The sequence below is a fragment of the Lepus europaeus genome, chromosome 23 (assembly GCF_033115175.1).
Source record: "Lepus europaeus isolate LE1 chromosome 23, mLepTim1.pri, whole genome shotgun sequence".
NCBI classification, from domain to species: Eukaryota; Metazoa; Chordata; class Mammalia; order Lagomorpha; family Leporidae; genus Lepus; species Lepus europaeus.
In genome coordinates, this window is record NC_084849.1 from 17,484,865 (window position 1) to 17,508,427 (window position 23,563).

At 59.4% G+C, this 23,563-nt stretch overlaps 1 protein-coding gene across 1 annotated transcript in view; it reads right to left on the reverse strand.

The window, feature by feature from the left end:
- SSH1 (slingshot protein phosphatase 1) overlaps nucleotides 1–23,563 on the reverse strand; it is a 77,583-nt gene that overhangs the window by 25,882 nt on the left and 28,138 nt on the right. The window contains exons 3-7 of the mRNA XM_062181928.1: nucleotides 17,314–17,417; nucleotides 12,032–12,096; nucleotides 10,876–10,997; nucleotides 3,115–3,183; nucleotides 1,929–1,994 (exon numbers count right to left, since the gene is read on the reverse strand). Of these exons, the coding sequence (XP_062037912.1) occupies nucleotides 1,929–1,994; nucleotides 3,115–3,183; nucleotides 10,876–10,997; nucleotides 12,032–12,096; nucleotides 17,314–17,417 (426 nt within the window). The remainder of the gene's footprint in view (nucleotides 1–1,928; nucleotides 1,995–3,114; nucleotides 3,184–10,875; nucleotides 10,998–12,031; nucleotides 12,097–17,313; nucleotides 17,418–23,563) is intronic.

A 23,563-nucleotide genomic window follows, 5' to 3' on the forward strand; every position in this document is an offset into this window, starting at 1 on the left:
CTGCCTCTCTGTAGCTCTGCCTTTCAAATAAGTAAATAAATCTTCTTTTTTTTTTTTTTTCCCCAATAACAGAAACTAACAGAAGAGCTTGGGGAGGCAGAGTACAGCAGAAGAAACAATATTAAAAATGGGCACAGTTTAGGTAGTCGTCGTCTTTTATTGCTTTTTATAAAAACACAGACTGAAATTTTCCCCGTGCACTGAGGCCCGGTGGAGGATGGCAGAAGAGGGCCTGGACTACAGACCCGCCCTGGCGCCAGGCTGGCTGAGGGCACAAACCCATGCTGAAAGTTTGCTGGATTTAGTTCTAAAGTTTTGGAAAAAACATAAGGGTCTATTCTCTTTTTTTCCTCTTCCTTGCCTATAGAGAAAGAGACAAGACCTCGTCCAGGGACACAGAGAGACACCTGGGACACCCCCTGCCCACTGCCCAAGTGATGATTTCCCTTTTCCCCCCAGGGACGCCGCACTGAGTGCAGTGGGAGGTCAGAGAGGAGGCGACAGTGAGGACAGCGCTCACCGGCGCTGGCAGAGCTCTGCGCGGTTCTTTCTCCCCGGCCCGGAGAGGCCCGATTACGTCTCAAAGTTGGGTAGAAACCTTCCCATCGGGTGCCACCAGCTCTCTGCTGAGTTTTCGTCCAGGTTATCTGAGAGAGAGGTGGCTGCACAGAGATCTGAGCGACCTTCCAAGGAGCTGGAAGCCTCCGAGACGAGCCTGGTACAGAGAAGCCGTGGACGGGACGCACCAGTGTCACCTTGGCCCACGGTCACAGAGCCCAGTGCCTGGGGTAACAGCCCCCTTGTCCACGGGTCTGCGGCCACGTCCCTCAACAGACATGAGGCCCCCCAAGGAAAGAGTGGTGCCCCATGCCCAGCACAGGGACATCATGTCCTTCACGGTACAGACTGAGCACCTACTGTGTACAAGCGCGGTGAACCTGTGTGGGAGCCAACGTCTGTCAGCAGGAGCTGCAGATACGGGAACTACAGCTGCTTCAGAAAAGTCTGGCAGGGGCTGGCATCGTGGCAAAGCAGGTGAAGCCATCGCCTGTGACGCTGGCATCCCATATGGGCACCAGTTCATGTCCCGGCTGCTCTACTTCTAATCCAGTTCCCGGCTAATGGCTTAGGAGGACAGTGGAGGACGGCCCAAGTGCTTGGGCTCCTGCACTCATGTGGGAGACCAGGATGGAGTTTCCTATTCCTGGCTCCAGGCTGGCCCAGTCCTGGCTGTCGGGGGTATCTGGGGAGTGAAGCAGTGGATGGAAGACCTCTGTCTGTCCCTCACTCTCTACCTTTCAAGTAGATGAAGAAGTAAATAAATACAGAAACATCACAACAGAAAAGCTCAACACAGGCTTACTCTAGAGTCAGCAACTTGGTGCCTTGGCTGTGCCCCACGGGAACTGGAAGCAGGGACCGGAAGAGCCCCTTGTCCTGGTAGGTGCGGGGCAGCCCTCCTCACAGTGGCCAGAGGTGGGAACTAACACAAGTGCCCCCCAGGGACGCACAGGGGAGCACAGTGCGCTGGCGGCCGGGCGGCCTGGAGGAGGGCGGGCGTTTGGACACCTGCGACCATGAACCTGGGCCTGGGGACACCGCGCTGAGGCAAGGCAGCCAGGCACCAGGGTCACCAGGGGTTCGTTCCGCCCACACCACAGGGAGACACAGACCCCAGGGGTGGGGGAAACGGAAGGGCATGTTATTGTTGAGGGGGTCCAGCGAACGTTCTGGAAATGAAGGGGGTAACGGTGGCACAACACTGCTCAGCGCCAAGCCACACGCTCACATGAGACGGCAGATGGTGCGCCGTGTGCTGTCTCACACACGTGCACGCGCCCCCGGGAGCTGCAGGGAAGGGGCTCCTCCCCGTCGTGCGGTCAGCAGGAAGGTGTTCCTAAGGGACAGGTTGGCAGAGCCGCACTCACCACATGGCCTGCACGGACACGGGCTTGAAGATGTGCATCCTCCCAGCGGTGCTCACACTGAACCCTCTGCCAACGGAAGACACAGAGACAGGCGTGGCGGTGAGAACCCCAATCGCCGTGGCCCGAGGGACTCTGAGGCCCGAGAGCCGCCAGACCTAAAGCCCAGCACAGTGTGGGTGAGGGTGACCCCTGACACGGTCTCCTCCCCGGTCCCACGACTGCCCCCGCTCACCACCTATCTTCTCACTGCAGGAAGACACGGCAATGGAAAACAGTCTAAACAAGAAAACAGCCCCAGCCCCCACCATGTCGACAAACCTGGTCATGGAGCCCACGGGGCTTGGCCCTGCCTGGCATCTGGGCTCCTCTCTGCTCAGAGCAGCCTCCACGTGCGTCCCTGGGGTGGACACACGTGCAGCCTGGACGGTGCTCCATCTCCTATCCACCTGCCCAGCCACGGGGCTCGTTCCTCCTCTGTGGCCCCAAGTGGCACCTGACACATTGGCGTGCCTGTCACTCATAGGCTCCGCCCTGGGGCGTCAGCCTCAGCTGGGAACCTGGGGGAGCAGCCCCAGGAGAGGACTTGCGTCACCAATCGAGGTAAAGGGACGGATGCCAGCCGCTGCCGCTCCTGAACTTCCCAGGGTGGCAGTCCTCCTGGAAGAGGCCGCCTCCGATGCTCTGTGACCTGAACTGCCCTACGCACGCTTCCTGTGCAGCTCACTGCAGGGCAACCGGCATTTCTCCTCGTGGAGCTGACATCCACACACCTGAGTCTGTTGCTGGTGACCTTTCAAACACACTCAGGCCAATTTGTGCTTAAAAAACCTGCAGTGAGAGGCCAGTGTGGTGATGCAGTGGGCTGCGACACTGCCTGCGCCACCAGCATCCCACATGGGTGCTGGTTCGAGTCCTGGCTGCTCCACTTCTAACCCATCTCCCTGTTAACGTGCCTGGGAAAGCAGCAGAAGATGGCCCAAGTGTTTGGGCAACACATGTGGGAGACCAGATGGAGGTCTCGGCCAAGCTCCGGCCATCGCCATCGGGGGAGTGAACCAGCAGATGGAAGATCTCACTCTGTATGTCTCCCCCCACAATAAATCAATCTTAGAAAGAAGAACACAAGCAAGCCTTTTCAGAGGAAAACAAAGCAAACCCTGCAGTGGAAGGGCCTCTGCCTCCTTACCCGTCTCCATCCAGGTGGATTTTCGTGTCGCTCCACAGCCGTAGAACCATCCCGATGGTGCAGCTTTTGCTACAATGGGTGGGGGGAGGGTGGAAGGAAGGCAACTGGTATCAGCACCCACCCACAGGCCTCCCTCCGTCTCTCTTCCCGGCCTTTCCAGCTCATGGAGGGAGCTGCCTCCTGCCCAGCACCTGGGAGCAGCTCTCAGCTGCCTGATTAGGGACCACTCGACATTGACTTCTAGGGGACACAGGACCGGGATGGCTGTGTAAGGGGCAGTCACCGGCATGGATGCCACTCCACAGACGCCCTGAGGAGCAAGCACTGGGCACAGGTCCCCTGCAGCGGCGGGAGAGGCCACTGCTGGCTGGCGCTCTGCTGAGGGAGTCCCCACCCAGGGAATAGGGCCTAGGCCCACCATCCTGGGCCGACAGGGGAGGAACAGTGCCCACACCATCCAGGCTTCAGTGTGGGCACCTCTGGGAGAGCTGCTGTTTGCCAAACCAGTTTAATCCAGTTTTGTTCTACACACCCTCACGGTGAAATGATACTGAGCGACTTCAGAGACTGGCGCCACCGGAAAACACAGAGGGGAAGAAAAGGCTTTGTCAGAGGGTCTCCTCCATCGCAATGGAAATTCCTCGGGCACTTGGGACAGGAACAGAGGCGGCCTGGGAGCAGTCGCTGTCACTGTGCCAGGGCCCCGCCCCTCGTGGACCCAGGGGATGCAGGTGTGCGCACCTGTGTGGGAGGGGCACCAGTGCCTCCTCCAGAGCACAGCCCACTCCTCATGCAGGCAGTAATGAAAACCCAAGTTTATTCTGGTGCAAAAAATTGTGAGATCCACACAGAGAAGGGAGTCTTCAAAAAAGTTCACAGAAAAAAAAAAAAAAACACCACGATTTCAAAATCACTTTGCACCCAAATAAACTTACCTTTTCATTCTCTTTTCAGAAACCTCTGTGACACGCCCCCACACACCTGCCAGGAAGGCAGTTCCGAGGCGCTCGGGCCCAGCTGGGGGGAAGCCTGTGGCGAGCAGGCTGCTCTGGTGCCCTGCAGCCCCCCCACTCCCAATGGGCTGCACGTGCCCCTCTGTGCAGCTCAGGACAACCCGGGGTGGGTCTCACCGAGTTTTCCGAGCCAGGAAGGGCTCTCTTAGGAACCCAAACCTCACGCACAGAGAGCTCTGGCGGGAGTGTGACCTGGGACGCCCCGGTGTGAGCACCACAACCCCTGCCAGGGCCTGCGAGCAGAGGGAGCCTCAGAAGGCACAGGGTTGTGTGGGGGGTGGGGTTGCAGAGCCCAGGCTGAGGGACCTTCCAGAGCCGGGAGGGGCTGAAACAAGGGAGGGCCCTCCACCAGCCTCCCACCCAGGACAGCCCAGCGGGGCGAGAAGCCCTCGGGGGACCTTGCTTGAGGCCTCCATCTACAGCCAAGAGCAGGGGACAGAGCTGCGGCATGGCTGTCACAACTCCGCCGGTCCCCTGTGTGCGCAGCTTCCGCAGTGAAGGCGGGACTGTGGGGTTACGAGTGGGGAGAGGGCTAGATGCGGTCAGGGAAACTGGACCTCCTGAGGGGAAGAAAGACCCTGAAGGCAAAATGAGTGGGAGCAACTTCCGGAGAAGAAAGCAAGTTCCAGGTCCCCGGGGCCAGGACAGCAGGGACCAGAGAAGTCAGCAGGGCCACGCAGGAGGCACAGCAGTCCTGGGAGTCCACTGCAGACGGCAAAACATGAGCACTGCAAATGTTCCCCATCCGAAATAAAGAATTCACCCCAGATGAGCTTGTCGGGTGGCCGCTCTGGTCTCTGAGCAGGGTGTACAGGTGCACCAGTCTCTGAGTGAGCCTGGGGTGGCTGCCTGTCATCCCAGGGTGCCACACCTGGCTCTGCATGAGCCTGGGGCGGCTGCCCCTCATCCCAGGGTGCACCCAGCTCTGCACGAGCCTGGGGCAACTGCCTGTCATCCTGGGGTGCACCCAGCTCCGTGTGAGCCTGGGGTGGCTGCCCGTCATCCCAGGGTGCACCCAGCTCTGTGTGAGCCTGGGGCGGCTGCCCCTCATCCCAGGGTGCACCCAGCTCTGTGTGAGCCTGGGGCAGCTGCCCATCATCCCAGCACTATCTTTCTAACACTGCATTTGGATTCTCTCGCTGGGAACCCAAGAAGGTTCTGGGTGCTCTGCGCACAATGCTCTCCTCTCTCTTTCTCTGGACTGAATGAAACAAAACCTCACGGCAGGAATTCAGAAAAACAAGCGTCTCGTGCCCCTGGCAGGCAAAGGCCGCTCTGGTGAGGAGCAGGGCTTTGTTTCCAAGCCAGGGAAGGACACGAGGGCCTGGCACCCTGGCAGCACAGGAGCCGCGGGACGCCAGCTCCCAGCACCCAGGCAGTGCCCGGGCGGAGGGTGGCAGCACCGGGTCCAGCGATGGGAAGGCCCCTGAGCTCCCGTTGCCATCGGTCCCCACCGGTGTTCTGCAGCCTCTCCACCTCCCTCTGGTGCACAGGAGGCTTTGGGCTGGCGTCGGCAGGAAGCGAGACCCCAGGCTGAGGGCAGAGGAGGCGAGAGGACCACAGGTCCATGAGAACCCAGCCAGGGTGCAGCGGGCAGGAGGGACGGGCTCTGTAGACGGAGCAGGGGCACGGGGCCCGCGGGCTTGCCTCCCCTCTCCCGCATCCTCAGCCCATCCTGAGCATCTCCGCTCGTCTCTGGGGGTGGCTGCCTTCTGTGCTCAACGTGTCGGCCCTTGGGGCTGAGAGCTCTGGGTACTGTTGCCTCCTTGTTTCCCTGGGCCTGGCCCATCGCCTTGTGCACAGGAGAACACAAGCGAAGCAGACACTTCCCCCACAGAGGCGTGTAACAAGGAGGGAATGACGGAGCCCACTTGGCGGGTTTTAACCAATTCGGGCGTGGCGTGAGTACACCTTCGGCGTCGGGGACGCCCCTCCCCTTGGCCTCACACACTTAATGGGCCCTCTGGCAAGCAACCACCTCGACCTCCAGCTCTGGGACATCCCAAGCTTCTCTTTAAGCCTCTGGCCAAGGACTTGTGGGAGTGCTCGGGCCCGGATGGAAGCTCCCTGCTGGGGTCTGCCTGCCTGGAAGATGGTCTTCAGCGTTCATGGCCACGGCCACCTTCTCCAGGAGGCATTCGTGGCTAAGGTGCCCCCTGTCCACAGCACCAGGGCTAAACCTGAAGCTCAGAGTGACTCAGCTCTCTTCACAAGGGACTCTGAGCTCCCAGAGGTGGGGCCTGGATCTGACTCAGCATCCTGGGGTAACGCATCCCCCCCACCTCCTGCGGACGTGAGTCCAGGGACCCCGCAGACTCCCCTCTCCTTGCTGGGGTAACATACCCCCCCACCTCCTGCAGACGTGAGTCCGGGGACCCCGCAGACTGCCCTCTCCTTGCTGGGGTAATGCACCCCCCACCTCCTGCGGACGTGAGTCCGGGGACCCCGCAGACTGCCCTCTCCTTGCTGGGGTAATGCACCCCCCACCTCCTGCGGACGTGAGTCCGGGGACCCGGTGGACTCCCCCTCCTTGCTGGGGTAACGCATCCCCCCCACCTCCTGTGGACGTGAGTCCAGGGACCCTGCAGACTCCCCTCTCCTTGCTGGGGTAACATACCCCCCCACCTCCTGCAGACGTGAGTCCGGGGACCCCGCAGACTGCCCTCTCCTTGCTGGGGTAATGCACCCCCCACCTCCTGCGGACGTGAGTCCGGGGACCCCGCAGACTGCCCTCTCCTTGCTGGGGTAATGCACCCCCCACCTCCTGCGGACGTGAGTCCGGGGACCCCGCAGACCCCCCTCTCCTTGCTGGGGTAACACACCCCCCCCCACCTCCTGCGGACGTGAGTCCGGGGACCCCGCAGACTCCCCTCTCCTTGCTGGGGTAATGCATTCCCCCACCTCCTGCGGACGTGAGTCCGGGGACCCCGCAGACTCCCCTCTCCTTGCTGGGGTAATGCATTCCCCCACCTCCTGCGGATGTGAGTCCGGGGACCCCGCAGACTCCCCTTCCTTGCTGGGGTAATGCACCCCCCACCTCCTGTGGACATGAGTCCGGGGACCCCGCAGACTCCCCTCTCCTTGCTGGGGTAATGCACCCCCCACCTCCTGTGGACGTGAGTCCGGGGACCCCACAGACTCCCCTGTCCTTGCTGGGTTAATGCACCCCCTACCTCCTGCGGACGTGAGTCCGGGGACCCCGCAGACTGCCCTCTCCTTGCTGGGGTAATGCACCCCCCACCTCCTGCGGACGTGAGTCCGGGGACCCCGCAGACTGCCCTCTCCTTGCTGGGGTAATGCACCCCCCACCTCCTGTGGACGTGAGTCCGGGGACCCCGCAGACTGCCCTCTCCTTGCTGGGGTAATGCACCCCCCACCTCCTGTGGACGTGAGTCCGGGGACCCCGCAGACTGCCCTCTCCTTGCTGGGGTAATGCACCCCCCACCTCCTGCAGACGTGAGTCCGGGGACCCCGCAGACTGCCCTCTCCTTGCTGGGGTAATGCACCCCCCACCTCCTGCGGACGTGAGTCCGGGGACCCCGCAGACTGCCCTCTCCTTGCTGGGGTAATGCACCCCCCACCTCCTGCGGACGTGAGTCCGGGGACCCCGCAGACCCCCCTCTCCTTGCTGGGGTAACACACCCCCCCCCACCTCCTGCGGACGTGAGTCCGGGGACCCCGCAGACTCCCCTCTCCTTGCTGGGGTAATGCATTCCCCCACCTCCTGCGGACGTGAGTCCGGGGGACCCCGCAGACTCCCCTCTCCTTGCTGGGGTAATGCATTCCCCCACCTCCTGCGGATGTGAGTCCGGGGACCCCGCAGACTCCCCTTCCTTGCTGGGGTAATGCACCCCCCACCTCCTGTGGACATGAGTCCGGGGACCCCGCAGACTCCCCTCTCCTTGCTGGGGTAATGCACCCCCCACCTCCTGTGGACGTGAGTCCGGGGACCCCACAGACTCCCCTGTCCTTGCTGGGTTAATGCACCCCCTACCTCCTGCGGACGTGAGTCCGGGGACCCCGCAGACTGCCCTCTCCTTGCTGGGGTAATGCACCCCCCACCTCCTGTGGACGTGAGTCCGGGGACCCCGCAGACTGCCCTCTCCTTGCTGGGGTAATGCACCCCCCACCTCCTGTGGACGTGAGTCCGGGGACCCCGCAGACTGCCCTCTCCTTGCTGGGGTAATGCACCCCCCACCTCCTGTGGACGTGAGTCCGGGGACCCCGCAGACTGCCCTCTCCTTGCTGGGGTAATGCACCCCCCACCTCCTGTGGACGTGAGTCCGGGGACCCCGCAGACTGCCCTCTCCTTGCTGGGGTAATGCACCCCCCACCTCCTGTGGACGTGAGTCCGGGGACCCCACAGACTCCCCTCTCCTTGCTGGGGTAATGCACCCCCCACCTCCTGCGGACGTGAGTCCGGGGACCCCGCAGACTCCCCTCTCCTTGCTGGGGTAATGCACCCCCCACCTCCTGTGGACGTGAGTCCGGGGACCCCGCAGACTCCCCTCTCCTTGCTGGGGTAATGCATTCCCCCACCTCCTGCGGATGTGAGTCCGGGGACCCTGCAGACTCCCCTTCCTTGCTGGGGTAATGCACCCCCCACCTCCTGTGGACATGAGTCCGGGGACCCCGCAGACTCCCCTCTCCTTGCTGGGGTAATGCACCCCCCACCTCCTGTGGACATGAGTCCGGGGACCCCGCAGACTCCCCTCTCCTTGCTGGGGTAATGCACCCCCCACCTCCTGTGGACCTGAGTCCGGGGACCCCGCAGACTCCCCTCTCCTTGCTGGGGTAATGCACCCCCCACCTCCTGTGGACGTGAGTCCGGGGACCCCACAGACTCCCCTCTCCTTGCTGGGTTAATGCACCCCCTACCTCCTGCGGACGTGAGTCCGGGGACCCCGCAGACTGCCCTCTCCTTGCTGGGGTAATGCACCCCCCACCTCCTGCGGACGTGAGTCCGGGGACCCCGCAGACTGCCCTCTCCTTGCTGGGGTAATGCACCCCCCACCTCCTGTGGACGTGAGTCCGGGGACCCCGCAGACTCCCCTCTCCTTGCTGGGGTAATGCACCCCCCACCTCCTGTGGACATGAGTCCGGGGACCCCGCAGACTCCCCTCTCCTTGCTGGTGTAATGCACCCCCCACCTCCTGTGGACGTGAGTCCGGGGACCCCGCAGACTGCCCTCTCCTTGCTGGGGTAATGCACCCCCCACCTCCTGTGGACCTGAGTCCGGGGACCCCGCAGACTGCCCTCTCCTTGCTGGGGTAATGCACCCCCCACCTCCTGTGGACGTGAGTCCGGGGACCCCGCAGACTGCCCTCTCCTTGCTGGGGTAATGCACCCCCCACCTCCTGTGGACGTGAGTCCGGGGACCCCGCAGACTGCCCTCTCCTTGCTGGGGTAATGCACCCCCCACCTCCTGTGGACGTGAGTCCGGGGACCCCGCAGACTGCCCTCTCCTTGCTGGGGTAATGCACCCCCCACCTCCTGTGGACGTGAGTCCGGGGACCCCGCAGACTGCCCTCTCCTTGCTGGGGTAATGCACCCCCCACCTCCTGCGGATGTGAGTCCGGGGACCCCGCAGACTCCCCTTCCTTGCTGGGGTAATGCACCCCCACCTCCTGTGGACATGAGTCCGGGGACCCCGCAGACTCCCCTCTCCTTGCTGGGGTAATGCACCCCCCACCTCCTGTGGACATGAGTCCGGGGACCCCGCAGACTGCCCTCTCCTTGCTGGGGTAATGCACCCCCCACCTCCTGTGGACCTGAGTCCGGGGACCCCGCAGACTGCCCTCTCCTTGCTGGGGTAATGCACCCCCCACCTCCTGTGGACGTGAGTCCGGGGACCCCGCAGACTGCCCTCTCCTTGCTGGGGTAATGCACCCCCCACCTCCTGTGGACGTGAGTCCGGGGACCCCGCAGACTGCCCTCTCCTTGCTGGGGTAATGCACCCTCCACCTCCTGTGGACGTGAGTCCGGGGACCCCGCAGACTGCCCTCTCCTTGCTGGGGTAATGCACCCCCCACCTCCTGTGGACGTGAGTCCGGGGACCCCGCAGACTGCCCTCTCCTTGCTGGGGTAATGCACCCCCCACCTCCTGCGGATGTGAGTCCGGGGACCCCGCAGACTCCCCTTCCTTGCTGGGGTAATGCACCCCCACCTCCTGTGGACATGAGTCCGGGGACCCCGCAGACTCCCCTCTCCTTGCTGGGGTAATGCACCCCCCACCTCCTGTGGACATGAGTCCGGGGACCCCGCAGACTCCCCTCTCCTTGCTGGGGTAATGCACCCCCCACCTCCTGTGGACATGAGTCCGGGGACCCCGCAGACTCCCCTCTCCTTGCTGGGGTAATGCACCCCCCACCTCCTGTGGACGTGAGTCCGGGGACCCCACAGACTCCCCTCTCCTTGCTGGGTTAATGCACCCCCTACCTCCTGCGGACGTGAGTCCGGGGACCCCGCAGACTGCCCTCTCCTTGCTGGGGTAATGCACCCCCCACCTCCTGCGGACGTGAGTCCGGGGACCCCGCAGACTCCCCTCTCCTTGCTGGGGTAATGCACCCCCCACCTCCTGTGGACGTGAGTCCGGGGACCCCGCAGACTGCCCTCTCCTTGCTGGGGTAATGCACCCCCCACCTCCTGTGGACGTGAGTCCGGGGACCCCGCAGACTCCCCTCTCCTTGCTGGGGTAATGTACCCCCCACCTCCTGCGGACGTGAGTCCGCGGACCCCGCAGACTCACCTCTCCTTGCTGGAGAAGTCCACTCCCAGCAGGATGTTCTCCTCGGTGTCCTGGCGCCCACTGCTGTACACCACCACCATGTACCGCACACGGTCCGCCCAGGCACTCTCCAGGCGCACAGCCTGCAGCGGGCAGAGACGCACTCACCACCCTGCCCGCCTTTCCACCTGCCGCCTCCCTCCCTGGGCCAAACCAAGCTCAAGAGCGTGCTAGCCTTCCCCTCGTGCACCTGGGAGCCAGAGCCAGTTCTTTGCATCCCCAGCATGGGCGACAGTGCCTGGCTCGCAGGAGACACCCAAAATGCGCCCAGAGCAAGCAGATGGCTGTCCTCCAGCGCAGGCTGCTGCGGAGCCCTCGCCCTCTCTCCTCGGGCCGCGGCAGCAAACCCGGCTTGGGCGTTTCGGAGCCATCAGGGAAGATGTGTTCTACCGTGAAAGCTTTCTCCCTGCCAGTCACGGACGACTCCCCACCAAGTGTCACAGTGAAACAAAACTCGCCTCTCCAGGGCTTGGGTGGGGTGCAGTGGGTTAATCTGCTGCTTGGGACGTGCATCTCACATAGGAGTGCCTGCCTGAACCCCAGCTTCCCGCTAGTGCGCCCAGACGGAAGCGGTGGTGGCCTAAGTTCTTGGGCTTCTGCCACTTACATGGGACCCTCAGGCTTTGGCCTGCCCAGCCCACGCTGTTGGGGAGTGAACCAGCGGATGGAAGATCTGTCTCTCTGTTTCTCCCTCTCCATGCCACTCTGCCTTTCAAATAAATACAGCAACCTTTGAAAATAAACTAGACATTTGCCGGCGCCGTGGCTTAACAGGCTAATCCTCCGCCTAGCGGCGCCAGCATACCGGGTTCTAGTCCCGGTCGGGGCGCCGGATTCTATCCCGGTTGCCCCTCTTCCAGGTCAGCTCTCTGCTGTGGCCCGGGAAGGCAGTGGAGGATGGCCCAAGTGCTTGGACCCTGCACCCGCATGGGAGACCAGGAGAAGCACCTGGCTCCTGGCTTCGGATCAGCGCAATGAGCCGGCCGCAGCGGCCATTGGGGGGTGAACCAGCGGCAAAAAGGAAGACCTTTCTCTCTGTCTCTCTCTGTCTCACTGTCCACTCTGTCAAATAAATAAATAAATAAACGAGACACTCGCCACTCGCAGCTCTTCTTACCAGCCTGATCCTGTCTTCACAGCGCAGGAGGTTGATCATCACTTGCAGATGCTGGGGCAGGTCACCTGTTGGACCAACGCAGGGAGTTTTAAAAGGTCACCCGCCGATCTGCTAGAGAGCCACCTTGGGGATGCTGATCTGGGGGCCTTGAAGATGACTGAGCAGTCTAAATCCCCCCGCCCCCAGCAGCGGGGGAACCCTGACAAAGAGGCATGGCGTCTGTTCTCCCAAGCACCCTGCAACCAGGAGAGGCGGGCGGCTGGCCTGCTGTCACACGGTGAAGCGTCACTCATAGCTTCTGAAATAACTTGCAATCTTTTTTTTTTTTAATTCGAAGTTTGGAAAATGCAGCCAAGCCTAGAGAAGAGCATGCACGCAGGGCTGGGTAGGCGCGAGCATGGGGGCGGCACTGGCGGGGTCGGTCACGCTGGGAGAGGCATTGGCCCAGGGAGAAGAGGCCTGTGTTGCTTTTCCTCTGCAGACCTGTGTGCTCTCCATGGGAGCGCGGTGCTACTTCTATAACCATGGCAGAAAACATGCGGCTGCGGCTGCAGACAGAGCTGCAGGCCGGGCGCCCAGAGAAACAGGACAAGCGGCTAGCTCCGCCCTCTTCTCCTTCCTTGCTACGTGGTGTGTACTGTTTTCTTTTGTTACTTCAAAGAGGAAATGATCCAGAGGCAACCTTCCAGGTTGTCTGAGCAGCCCCGGGGTCCAGAAAGCGACTGTGGGCTGGTGAGGAAAGCCCCTAGAGAGTGGCCAAGTGCATGTCCACCTTCAACGCCAGCACCCCCCGGAGTCCCGGCTACTCCACTTCTGGTCCTGCTCCCTGCTAACACACCTGGGAAGGCAGTGATGATGGCCTGGCCACCCAAGTGGAATGCCAGGATGGAGCTCCTGGCTCCTGGCCTCCGCTTGGCTCAGCCCTGGCCATTGAGGCATTTGGGGAGTGAACCAGCAGGTGGAAGCTCGCTCTCTCTCTCTCTTTCTTTCTCTCTCTCCCTTCCCCTCTCTGTAGCTCTGTGTTTCAAAACAAACAAAACCAAAGGAACCAAAACTGTCTATCCAAGCAGAACCTCAGTTGCAGGGCAGTGGGGGCTGGGCAGTGGGGCCACTGTGATGGACACGCAGCGAGTAACTAACTGCAAGGCCACTTCCCCTTAGCACGTCTACACCGTTCGCAGAGCGGCCCTTCTAAAGAACAGGTTCATTTACAAACATGCTGCCCTGGAAGGAACACGGGGCAACTTGCAGAAAATCTGTATCAATTCCACCTCTGTGTAACAGCCTCAAAGAAACAGAATTACCTTTTTTGTAAAAAATAATAATAATAATAATAAAGGATCAACCCTGCTTACCCACTCCAATGCTCTAGGAGAAAACACTGTGTTTCCTCCTTTTGCAAAAAACACCTTTTTCACTTTAAGGCAGAATGACTGACACACCGATGTCCAGACCAAACATTCTGCCGAGAAGAATCTGGCAATGGACACTCGCCCCTCTGGCTACCAGGGCAGACCTCACGTTAACTGTTCTTCCCACGAAATGAAAAATTTGAAAAAGAAAGGAAGGAAGGTGGCCCTCTTCTCTGCTCTCTGTGGTTACAGGATCCCAAAGCACCCAGCACCCTAGGCGGGTGAGGCCGGCCGGGAGACACGGGCTGAACATCCCTTAGCCGAAAGGCTTGGGGCCAGCAGAGTTGGGATTTGGGACTGCTTCTGACTGGGACATCTGTACACACGTGAACGAGGTACCCTGGGAATGGGGGGCCCAGGCCTACAGGCCAAGCTCATGGGTGTCACCGACGTCTCGTACGCACAGGCTGAGGGTCACGTGGTATTAAGTGACTCTGTGCATGAAGCAAAGTCTCACGGTGTGTCAGTTTCTGCCTGTGCTGTTGGGTAGGCAGCACCCAGCAGGTTTCAGACGTGGGAACATTCTGGATTTCAGACTGGCAGCTTGGGGCTGCTCCACTTGCAAAAGTCCACGCTGAGAGAGGACCTGGAGCTCCCAGTCTCCTTCCTCTGCCTTGGTGGCACCCATGTGTCGTGGCACCCACCTGTTGTGGCACCAAGGCCACAGGTAGGCTCTTCATTTGTCTGGGCCCTGCCCGGCACCCCCTCCCCCACTCTGTCTGACAAACGCCGCCATGGAGGGGGCATTGTCCACCCGGCTAAGCTGCTTTCAATGGAGCTGTCCGACAGGATTGCTGACGAACAGAAACCCAGACCCTGGTCTGCCAGTCCCTCGTGCAGGCTCTGTGAGGGCCCCCGACCCCACAACTGTGAGCACGGCTCCAATCAGCCCCACTGTGCTCACCCAGAGGACTCCGTGTGACTCCAGGGGAAAAAGGAACTCCTCTGGGGTCCACTCTGGGCCTGTCCCAGGGGTGCCTGCTCACACCCCCTGCCCTCCTGAGCTCACCGCCCACTGCAGACCCCAGGGGCCGCAGAGCAGCCCACCCTAGCGTGCACTCCAGTGCTGCGTGAACCAGCTCGGCATGTGTGTGTTTTGCACCGACTTCTCCAGGCTCACGCACAATATGAAGATGTTCGTTGGAGGGCGGAAGGAGACGGTCCACACCGAAGTGCGAGGAAGCCTGAGCATTGGCTCTGACGCGTGTGTTACGGTTAAGGACACAGCCGATGGCTAAGCTCTGAGCAAGCTCAAAGTTGAAGGATCTGCTTATAGCTTTATTATCCTAGAGGTCCCTGCAGTAATAATTGTAGCTACACGTATTTGAAGGTACTTCAACAAGTTTGAGGGAAAATGGATTTGAAAGATAATGCCAGGGCCGGAGCTGTGGCGTAGTGGGTAAAGCTGCCGCCTGCAGAGCTGGCATCCCATGTAGGTGCTGGTTCCAGTCCTGGCTGCTCCACTTCCAATCCAGCTCTCTACTATGGCCTGGGAAAGCAGTAGAAGATGGCCCAAGTGCTTGGGCCCCTGCACCCGCATGGGAGACCCAGAAAAAGCTCCTGGCTCCTGGCTTCGGATTGGCCCAGCTTCAGCTGTTGAAGCCATTTGGGGAGTGAAGCAGCGAATGCAAGACTTCTCTCTCTCTCTGCCTCTGCCTCTCTATAACTCTGCCTTTCAAATAAATAAATCCTAAAAAAAGAAAGATAATGCCAGGGGTGGAAGTTTGGCGCAGCTGTCAGTCACTTGGGACACCTGCATCTCTTATCGGAGCACCTGGTTCAAGTCCAGGCTCCTCTGCTTCTGATCTAGCTATCTAGCTTCCCGCTCATGTGCACGCTGGGAGGCAGCAGGTGATGGTTTAAGTCCTTGGGCTCCTGCCACCCATGTGGGAGGCCTGGATGGAGTTCCTGGCTCCTGGCTTTGGCCTGGCCCTACCATGGCTATTAAATAAAACAAAAAAAGAAAAGAAAAAGAAGAAGAAAACACATTTTCCACAAACGTTTTCAGGCGTGAGGGTGATGTAGGAGGTAGGGATGCTACGTGCAGTTTTTAATTTCCGCACCATCTTGGGTACCAGTATTGGAAACTCTTTGTCCAGATTAGGAAGCAGGCTGCGCAGCCCACCCCCAACTGTTCAGCAAGCCACAGAACTGGAATCGGAAGCCTGGTCTATCTGGCTCCGAAGCAAATATTCCTTCCAAAAACCCCACTGCTGGGGCCGGCGCTGTGGCGTAGCAGGTACAGCCGCTGCCTACGGAACCGGCATCCCATATGGGCACTGGTTCGAGTCCTGGCTGCTCTGCTCCCTGGTAATGTGCCTGGGAAAGCAGCGGAAGACGGGGGCCTCTGCACCTGTGAAGGAGATCTAGGAAGAGCTCCCAGCTCTTGGCTTTGGACCAGCCCAACTCCAGCTGCTGTGGCCATTTGGGGAGTGAATCAGCAGAAGGAAGATTTCTCCCTCTCTCCCTCTCTCCCTCTCTCTCTCTCTGTAACTCTTTCAAATAAATAAATAAATGTTAAAAAAATAACAAAAAACAAAAAATCCACCCCACTGCCTCCTTCTTTTGCAGGAGACTCATTTGCTTAGCTTCAGACAAACCACATCTTTTTTTTTTTTTTTTTTTTTGACAGGCAGAGTGGACAGTGAGAGAGAGAGACAGAGAGAAAGGTCTTCCTTTGCCGTTGGTTAACCCTCTAATGGCCTCCGTGGCCCGGCGTGCTGCGGCTGGCGCACTGCGCTGATCCAAAGCCAGGAGCCAGGTGCTTCTCCTGGTCTCCCATGGGATGCAGGGCCCAAGGACTTGGGCCATCCTCCACCGCACTCCCTGGCCACAGCAGAGAGCTGGCCTGGAAGAGGGGCAACCAGGACAGAATCCGGTGCCCCGACCGGGACTAGAACCCGGTGTGCCGGCGCCGCAAGGTGGAGGATTAGCCTGTTGAGCCACGGCGCCGGCCACAAACCACATCTTGATTACAAATATCACTCCTTGCAAATGGCGACTTGTGGGGTTGGAGATGAATGACAGGTATGGAATTCTAACCTAAGCACTCCAATCTAAAGATGGGGCTGGAGGAGCTGAAGTGAGCACAGGAAACAATCTTTGTGGACAAGAAAACAGCCCACCTGTGAGCCAGCGGCACCTGTGAGCCAGCTGCACCTGTGAGGCGGTGGCACCTGCGAGCCGGCGGCACCTGCTGTTCTGAAAGGACAAGGCCGTCCCAGCTCCCAGACCTGCGCTGAGAGGCTGGGACCTGCTGACGGGGTCACGTGTCTGCAAACCCTGAACTCCTCTCTCCACAGGGCCTTCGGCTCCAGGTTCGAGTCACTTCAGAAAGCTGCTCCTGTTCCTCCATAGGCATTTCTCACTACCTTGCCCTTGGACCCACGTTAATGCCCAGTTTGATCCCTATTCTGTAACTTTTGTCCACTTCCCGAAACCCACGTCGCCACCACAAAGACCTCCTATCCCGGTGCAAACCTCAGAGTGCGAGCCAATGGCCTGCAAAGAAATTTCCCAGATGAGAGAATGTTGAGTGCCGTGAGCAACAGCATGGGGATAACACTTTCCTATCTCGCACCTTGGAGCCACCTGTCAGGGTGTCACACTGTAACTTACCACCTGCAGGGGGCTGATGGACCGCGCATAGGAATTCTTTACATCCTGCTAGGACGCCTGCGGCTGGCCATCCTAGCCCGCAGTGCCACCTGGAACAGGTGCGGGCCTGTTCATGGGATGGACACCTGCGTGTCTGCCCGCACCTGTGCCCCTGCATCTCTGGCCTGGACACCCAGCAAAGTGCTCACCACCGCCACGGCGAGGCTACGCGGAAAATGAGTTCCAGTGCAAGAGAACGGACTTCGACATCACCTGCGTGCTTGTGGGGGTGCTGAAGACTCCGCGGGCCTTGGGCACTGCTCCCCTGTTGCAGGAAGAGGGCTGCTCCTTTCACCATGAAAAAGCTCTCGCTCAGGCTGCAAAGAACAAAACCAGAGCTCCGTTAGAAGGGAATTCAGAGGGGAAGACGGGCAAAGGCTGCTGCAGAGAAGCGCGGAGCGGACCATGGGCAGGTACAGTGCGAACGGCAGAGTCATCTCCCAAGCCTCACCTTTGCCGACATCACGGTGCTTCTGCTCACACACCACACCCCGCGTTCTCAGGCCAGGAGGCCCTTCCTGCAGAACACTGGGAAGGGAACTCCCAGGGGTACAACACGTTTCATGCACACAGAACACCCCCAGTTAGGAGCCGGCGAGCCCCTGGAGAATCGTTGCTTTCAGCTCCCTGACTGCACAGTGGCCCTGGTAACCACTTGGTGCCTCGCTGGACGGACCACAGGGAAGAGGAACTCGTGGCATCGCTAGCTGCCTCTGCGCAAAATGGGCGGCTACTGACCAGAGACCTAACTCACTGCGGGCTGCCCTGGGCACTGTGCCTGCAGAAAAGACAGGCTGACCATAGGGTGTCTCAGCAGGACGAACCTGAGGCTTTTGTTGTAGAATAACTTCCTATATGGCTTATGAAATCACAAAGAGAATCTTTAGCTTATGCAGAAATCAAGACACAGGAAAGCCTCAGTTATCGATTCCTATTACTTTATTCAAAACTGTCAACAACTGTGAGAATCACCCGTAAAATAGCGGTTGGGGGGGAGGAGGGCTGGACCACCTGTCTGTCATCTTTCTACCCCTTAGTGTTTGCCAAATTTGCTATATTAAGCAAAAGCTAACTTTAAAAAATGACCATTTGTTTGATTTTCAAAGCAACGGAAAACACATTAAACAGCCTTTCATTGTTATCAACTTTGTGAAAGAAGACCACGGTTCAAATTATAAATTATCATAAGAAGAATCCTCTCTTGAGCAACCAACTGACACACAAGTGATCCGAGGGAAAACCTCTGAGCACAAGCAGTCTTGTTTTGCTGCTGCTAGAAGCCTGGACTCGCGCAAGTCAGAACCCGAAGGAACGCAAGCGTGTCTTCTGTCCTTGACCCGAGCAAGTTCATCTCGCCCCAGACCCCGAATGTCAGTGGTTCCATGTGCTATCCAGAAGGAAAAACCTCAGCTCATCTACAGCACAACTCCACGTGCTAATGAAACGGCGCACGAACCAGCATTTTACATCAGCAGCTCCTGAAGTCAGGGAAGCCACCTTCTGTCCTATTAAAGACCCCGTCGAATCTGCTAATTTTTCTAGTTAAATTCCCAATGCTAAAAATAGTGACTGCTCCAACATTAAATAATGAGGCTTCAGTCTACCTCTCATATCTGCACCTTTAAATTACTGACAATGGATTTAAATTTTATTTTATTTTTTTGAGAGGCAGAGAGATGGAGTTGGTGTGAGAAGAGAGAAGTGGGGGCTGGGGGGGTGAGAAAGATCGAGAGAAAGTGAGCACTCCTGTGTACTGAGTCCCTAAGTCCCTAATACCAGTGATGACTGGGACTGGCCTAAGCTAGGAGCTAGGAATTCAATTCTGGTTTTCCACGTGGGTAGCAGGAACCCAATTACCTGGGTTGGCCTCTTAGGTTCTGTATTAGCAGGAGGCTGGAATCAGGCGCAGGCGACTCAATCCTAGGATTGGGGTGTCCCAACTGGTGTCTTTTTTTTTTTTTTTTTAAGATTTATTTATTGGACTGGCGCTGTGGCACACTGTGTTAATCTTCCGCCTGCGGTGCCGGCATCCCATATGGGCACCGGTTCTAGTCCCAGTTGCTCCTTTTCTAGTCCAGCTCTCTGCTATGGCCTGGGAAAACAGTACAAGATGGCCCAAACGCTTGGGCCCCCGCACCCGTGTGGCAGCCCAGGAAGAAGCTCCTGGCTCCTGGCTTCAGATCAGTGCAGCTCTGGCCATTGCAGCCATTTGGGGAGTGAACCAAACAAAGGAAGGAAGATGTTTCTCTCTATTGTCTCTCTCACTGTCTATAATTCTACCTGTTAAATAAATAAATAAAATAAAATTTATTTGAAAGTTAAGAGTTGGGGGGTGGGGAGAGGGAGTGAGAGGGAGAGAGAGAAAGAAGAAAGAATCTTCCATCCTATTGTTCACTCTCCAAATGCCTGCAAAAGCTGGGACCTGGCCAGGCTGAAGCTGGGAGCTGAGTACTCCATCTGGGTCTCTCCTGTGGCAAGGACTCCAGCACTTGGGCCACCACCCACTGCCTCCCCAGGAGCAGTGCAGGGAGCTGCATGAGCAGAGTCGCCGGGACTGGATGCAGGCTCCCCAGGTGGCGGCTCCACCTGCCGCACCCTAACACCTGCCCTCCCGCCACGCGCTCCGTGTGTTTCCTAACATCAACACTGAGAGCTGTGCAGCGTGTCACCGCACTGCCAAGTCCTCCCACCGCTTCTGGGGGCTGCAACTTTCGAGTGTTGGGAGCCTGGGGTTATAAATAAGCAAAGAAATAAGAAGCACCCGTCTCCCCTCGGAGCCTTGGCCTCACAGGCTGCTCGGTGCCCACCCGGCCGGCTCAAGATCTCGGCGCCTCCCTGCAGTAGCTGCACGATGGCCTCCCGCTTTTCCACGCCCTCCCCTTCCTTAGGGTTTTACAGCTAAGCCTGCTGTCCCAGCCGTCCCGTTTCAGACACAGCTCCAGCACTACTTCTCATCAGAGCCTAGTAGGGGCTGTGCAGAGGGCTCCCAGCCCACAAAACAGCACAGCTGGCCCACCTGCCCAAAGCAGCATCGACCTCTGTTGTTCGCAAGTTTAAAAAAGAAAAACCCACAAAACCCCATACTGACCAGAGATGGGCACCGAGGAAACAGCCACCGGTCACCAGTGACCTTCGCCTTGGAAAGCACGGGCAGAAATTTCCCTTGGTTTCCCTAACACTTCTTTTGGGAAAAAAGGGAGCAATGCAAAGAACACGGTGGTTTCAGCCTGTGATCCCCCACAAGCCTCTGGCTCCCGGGGCCGATGAGAACCCAAGCCGCCCCCTGCACAGTCGGCTGGGGGCGGGGCAGGACTGTACTGCTGGGGCCTGGAACACAGCAGGCGCCTTGGTTCTCCCTGGACGGTCAGTGACTCGGGCCAACTGTACAGAGCGCAGCCGGACACTGCAGGGAAGCCCAGGAGCACATGGCGCTGAGGCTGAGCGATCACCCGGTGTCCTGGGAAGCCACACGCCAGGGGCAGGAAGGCCAGGGAGCATGGTCACAAGATGCAGAGACCCCCCCCCCCCCCGAACCAGCGTGTCAGGGCCCCAGGCTCAGGAACCCTCAGTGTGGCTGATCTCAACACCGCGAAGGGACTTCAAAGCGTCCAAGGAAAATGGAATGAAAAGCTTATTTTGGTGCAAAAAACCCCACCAAAACCCTGAAATTCCTGTCTGGCTTTTTCACCACAATGGGCACATTCCGTGAACTTTCCGAAGACCCCTAATGTTTACACCTGGCAGTCCCGGCAGGGCCCCGGCTGGTCAGAGCCTCAGAGCAGCCCAGTGAACTCCTCTAAGAACCCCTGTGGGTGAGGTGGGCCTTTAGATATCCACGTCCCACATCAGAGTATCTGGGCTTGATCCCCAGCTCTGGCTCCGACTCCAGCTTCCTGCTAACGCACCCCTGGGGAGGCAGCAGACAGCCCAAGTGCTTGGGCCCCTGCGGCCATGTAGAAGACCTGGAAGAAGCTCCTGGCTTCCGCCTTCGGTCTGGCCCAGCTCTGGCCATTGTGACCATACGGGGAGTGAACCAGTGGATGGCAGATCTGTCTCTCCCTCCTTCTAATTCTGCCTTTAAAAAAACAAACAAAAAAAAATAAACCAGGGGCCAGCACTGTGGTGTAACAGGTAAAGCCGCCGCCTTCAGTGCTGGTATCCCATATGGTCGCCAGTTCAAGTCCCGGCTGCTCCACTTTTGATCTAGCTCTCTGCTATGGCCTGGGAAAGCAGCAGAAGATGGCCCAAGTCCTTGGGCCCCTGTACCTGCATGGGAGACCAGGAAGAAGCTCCTACTCCTGGCTTCAGATTGGCACAACTCCAGCCATTGTGGCCATCTGGGGAGTGAACCAGTGCATGGAAGATCCCTCTCTCTCTCTCTCTCTGCCTCTCCTTCTCCCTCTGTGTAACTCTTTCAAGTAAATAAATCTTTAAAAACAACACCTCGTTCCATGTTGGTAATGGTGCACACCCTTTCCCGGGTACTCAGGAGGAGGATGCCAAGCCCACAAACCCGCCATCGCGGCTCCAGAAACCAGCCTCAGCTCTGGTCAGCATCCTACAGAGGGGGACCAGGGCCGCAGACAGCCAGTCCCGGACAAGCAGACAGAAACAGGTCCTTCTGCTCCACAGACGCCTCCACCAGGGCTTGAAGAGCAGGCGCGGCCACGGCCTCCCTGCCGCCCTCCCCCAGGCGTTCCCTCCACAAGGCAAAGGCAACCTTGGGCCCTGACGCCAGCCGGGGGCAAAGACCCCAGCAGAGCGGTTTCCACAAGGCTGGGGACACGCAAAACCCCCAGGCCTAGGAGCACCCACAGCCAGCACCGCCTGGAAACGGACACGGGGAGGGGAGAGGAAGCCGGCCGGGGCCATACGTACGGACGTGGGCTGCACACCTCGCGGCGGCGGGCATGCCGGCTCGGCCGCAGGAAGACGCAGAAGTCGGTGAAACACAAGAGGCTCATGACTGCCAGGCTCGCGGCCTCAACGCCCTCCTCGCAGTGCCTGCGGGGCTCCCACCGCGGCTGCTCCCCGCAGAGGAAGGGCCCGCCCGGAGCGCAAGTGGTCCCGTGGGCCTCTTGTCTGCCTGGTATGTTGGCTGAAAAAGGCCCTTGTCCCGGCATCTGCTGATGAAAGCGCCATTCACGGGGAGCGGCCTCACTGAAGTGCCTCCCACCACGGTCCTCCCACGGGCCTCGGGCACAAGCAAGAGCGGGTGCCTTAGAGACCGGGGGGAGGCCTGCTGGCGTCCGACTCACAAGCCCCAGGCGGCCAGGGCCCCAGCCGGCTTGATGGCCACTTGGTGAAGGCCGCTCCTTCCTCTCCCATCCCCACTACCACCGCTCGCCCACTGGGGACCAAGGCGGCCGCCAAGCTGAGCCATTCTGCACGGGGAGCAGCACTGTCACCCCCTGAACATGCTTCAGTCATGCGAACAGCTCCAGGAGGGGCCCTGGTGACCCCTTCACTGGGGACATCCAGGGAGAGGGAGCCACAGGTGCATGCACAGGGGCTTGAGACGCGCCGTGGCCAAGGCAAGTGCAGCAGGGCTGGAGGAGGCTAAGACAGGGTGGAAGAGGCTCCCTGGAAAGGAGCCCTGCCAAGGTGAGCAAGAGGGAAGAGGGCACCTAACCAGGGGACCAGTCACTTCCTGGAGGAGGCAGCACCTCCCGGGACGGCTCTATGTGCAAGGGCACCAGCTCCCACGTGAACGGTCTGAGGACTCCGTAAGATGCACACTTTTGTGTGTGTGCGTCTGCTCTGGCAGGTAAGGAAAGCACAGCACGCCCAGGAGCAAGTCTGTCCAAGACGGGAGAGACCCACGTCTGTGCTCGCCCACCTGCCAAGGCCCTGGAAGACCATTCCTGCTGGTCCAGAGCGAGACTTGGGGCCACCGTCCACTATCCCCTCTGCCCACGCCTGTCCTGGTGGCTGACAGCAGGGCTGGACACACACAACATGGAGAGGGCAAGGCCCAGATGACATCCTCAGTCTCTCTTCCCAACATCTGAACACTTGAAGGGCACAGGAGAGAGGGAGAGGGACAATTCAGGGGCGGGAGCTCGCGGTAGGAAGAGTGGGTGTCAGGGCCCAGGAGAAGGGTGGGAGGACCCACCGCCACCTTCCCAGCTGTGGCCGGGACCCAGCTTTCCGTCCTTCGGTGCTGGATGGAGCTGCTGAGGGGTTTCCAAGCCAGAAACCAAGGAGCTGCTCTCCAGGTGGGTTTCTCGTGAGTGGGACAATGGCTCTGAGCTGCAGCAGGGACGGTGGCAAGCACTGAGCCATGCCCCTGGGTTCCATGGCTCTACAGGGCAGGCGACCCTCCCTGTGATGAATGAAGTCACTCAGAGCTTCAGAAGTGGACGATACCTTTATGGGTTCGAGTCCCGGCTGCTCCACTTCAGATCCAGCTCCCTACTGATGCACCTGGGAAGGCAGCAGAAGACGGTCCAGGTGCTTGGGC